The 1908-nt window shown below is 32.0% G+C and overlaps 1 protein-coding gene across 1 annotated transcript in view; it reads left to right on the top strand.

Annotated features, from left to right (window-relative positions):
• Positions 1-1908, top strand: part of LOC107657019 (sodium-dependent phosphate transport protein 2B-like) — an 8282-nt gene that overhangs the window by 1499 nt on the left and 4875 nt on the right. The window contains exons 2-4 of the mRNA XM_016445005.1: positions 875-938; positions 1052-1162; positions 1436-1564. Of these exons, the coding sequence (XP_016300491.1) occupies positions 878-938; positions 1052-1162; positions 1436-1564 (301 nt within the window). The 5' untranslated portion in view covers positions 875-877. The remainder of the gene's footprint in view (positions 1-874; positions 939-1051; positions 1163-1435; positions 1565-1908) is intronic.

The raw sequence follows: 1908 nt of genomic DNA, 5'->3' as shown, positions 1-1908 counted from the left end.
ATATAAAGCAAACATTAAAACAGTGAGGATTACAAGTTCTGTTAAATGCAATGTATAATACATCACATAAATATACATTTTAAACTAAGCATGAAAATAGTCTAGTATTTCAAATCATCTTTATAATTGTCATTACATTATAGCATACAGATCTCGTTATTGATTATGTCAACAGACTTAAAAAAATTGTCCTAGTTGTTGTGCAACAGCATCATCATCATCGTCATTTCATTCTTTCTAGGAAAATAACAAACGCTTCTCATTTTTCCAACCAAACAGTTTTACTGTTCTTTATAAGCTTCACTTGATTTTTTGTATATATTGCCAATAACTAAGATGAGCCATAATGTCAGTCGTATTCTGTTCATTGTCAGCGCTTAAGCCAGTGTGGAAATTATTTGGCACAGAACAGAAATCAATACAAAACCATGTGAGTTAAATCAACTGAGGAAGCGATTATTGTGATGCTCTTTGCATTGTGTCCATTTACATACAAAAAAAAAAAAAAAACGAATTTTGAAATTCAGATTTTTTTTAAAGTATGAATTCCTAATTCTTATAAATTATAACAAGCTGAATTCTGAACTATTGAAATACTTTACAGAGGTCTCAATGAATGGTACATTTGATCTTTCGTATCAAATCTTGTTATTTTTTCCACACCAATAAAACAATTTCATAATAGTAATTAGTAGTATCACTTTATCTTTATAGAACCTGACTGAGGTATCACTGACAGTTATAAAAAAATGTCTTTAGCATTACTATTACATTTGTACAGTAGAAAATATGTCACAAATCATTACCATCTCAGTCCATAAAACTGAAAATGAATCAATAAAACAGTAACATAACTGATATTTATATTTCACAGACAATGGCACCACAACCAAAGCAAGAGGATGAATCTGAAGGGAAGCCAACGGAAACACTTGATGGTAGGTACAGTGAATATTTGAGTATAAATTGTATTTGTATAAATTGTGCATCAAAATCAAAATAAACCCTGTTTTAGTGAAGTTCCCCTCTTTTCTTTCATGTCTTCTCTCAGTACCCAGAAAGAACTCTCTCTCCATGGCCCCTGCTGTTTCCACAGCGGCTCTAATTGAGGAAGATCCCTGGGACATGCCTGAATTGCAGGACACAGGAGTTAAATGGGCAGGTATGCTAAATGTTTGTTTGTAAGGCTGGTGGACCTTACCAAAACTAACTTTACTAAATACATATTTTGTTTTTAACCCTATAAAGCCTACTGTATCATATTTGATACATAGCTTTTTAAGGCCTCTAAATGATCAATTCTTTCTTTCTTTCTTTCTTTCTTTCTTTCTTTCTTTCTTTCTTTCTTTCTTTCCTTTATAAGGCTTTACAAGATTAAATAAATAATGAACTATTACTTAATAATTTTCTCTCTTTCTGTCTGTTAATTGTTTAGATCTGGACACTAAAGGGAAGATCTTGAGAGTTCTAACTATATCAGCTAAACTGATTCTGCTGCTTGGTTTCCTCTACATGTTTGTTTGCTCACTGGACATCCTAAGCTCAGCTTTCCAGCTTGTTGGAGGTATACTTTGAAATAAACACTAAATAACACACTAAAGTACAGTTTTCAGGGACTGAAAGAATGCATTAGTTTCTTGGTGCATTAAAAGGATAGTCCACCCAAAAATGAACATTCTGTCATCATTTACTCAGCCTCGTGTCGTTCCAGACCTGTATGACTTACTTCTGTGGAACATAAAAGAAGATATGTTGGTAACCAAACATTGACTTCCACTGTATGGACAAGAAATATATATATATACATATACAGGTGTATCTCAATAAATTAGAATGTCGTGGAAAAGTTCATTTATTTCAGTAATTCAACTCAAATTGTGAAACTCGTGTATTAAATAAATTCAATGC

Source organism: Sinocyclocheilus anshuiensis, unplaced genomic scaffold, assembly GCF_001515605.1.
Source record: "Sinocyclocheilus anshuiensis isolate Anshui unplaced genomic scaffold, SAMN03320099.WGS_v1.1 scaffold85, whole genome shotgun sequence".
Classification (NCBI taxonomy): domain Eukaryota; kingdom Metazoa; phylum Chordata; class Actinopteri; order Cypriniformes; family Cyprinidae; genus Sinocyclocheilus; species Sinocyclocheilus anshuiensis.
Note: the sequence above shows the minus strand (reverse complement) of the source record. Positions and strands in the feature narration are given on the sequence as shown.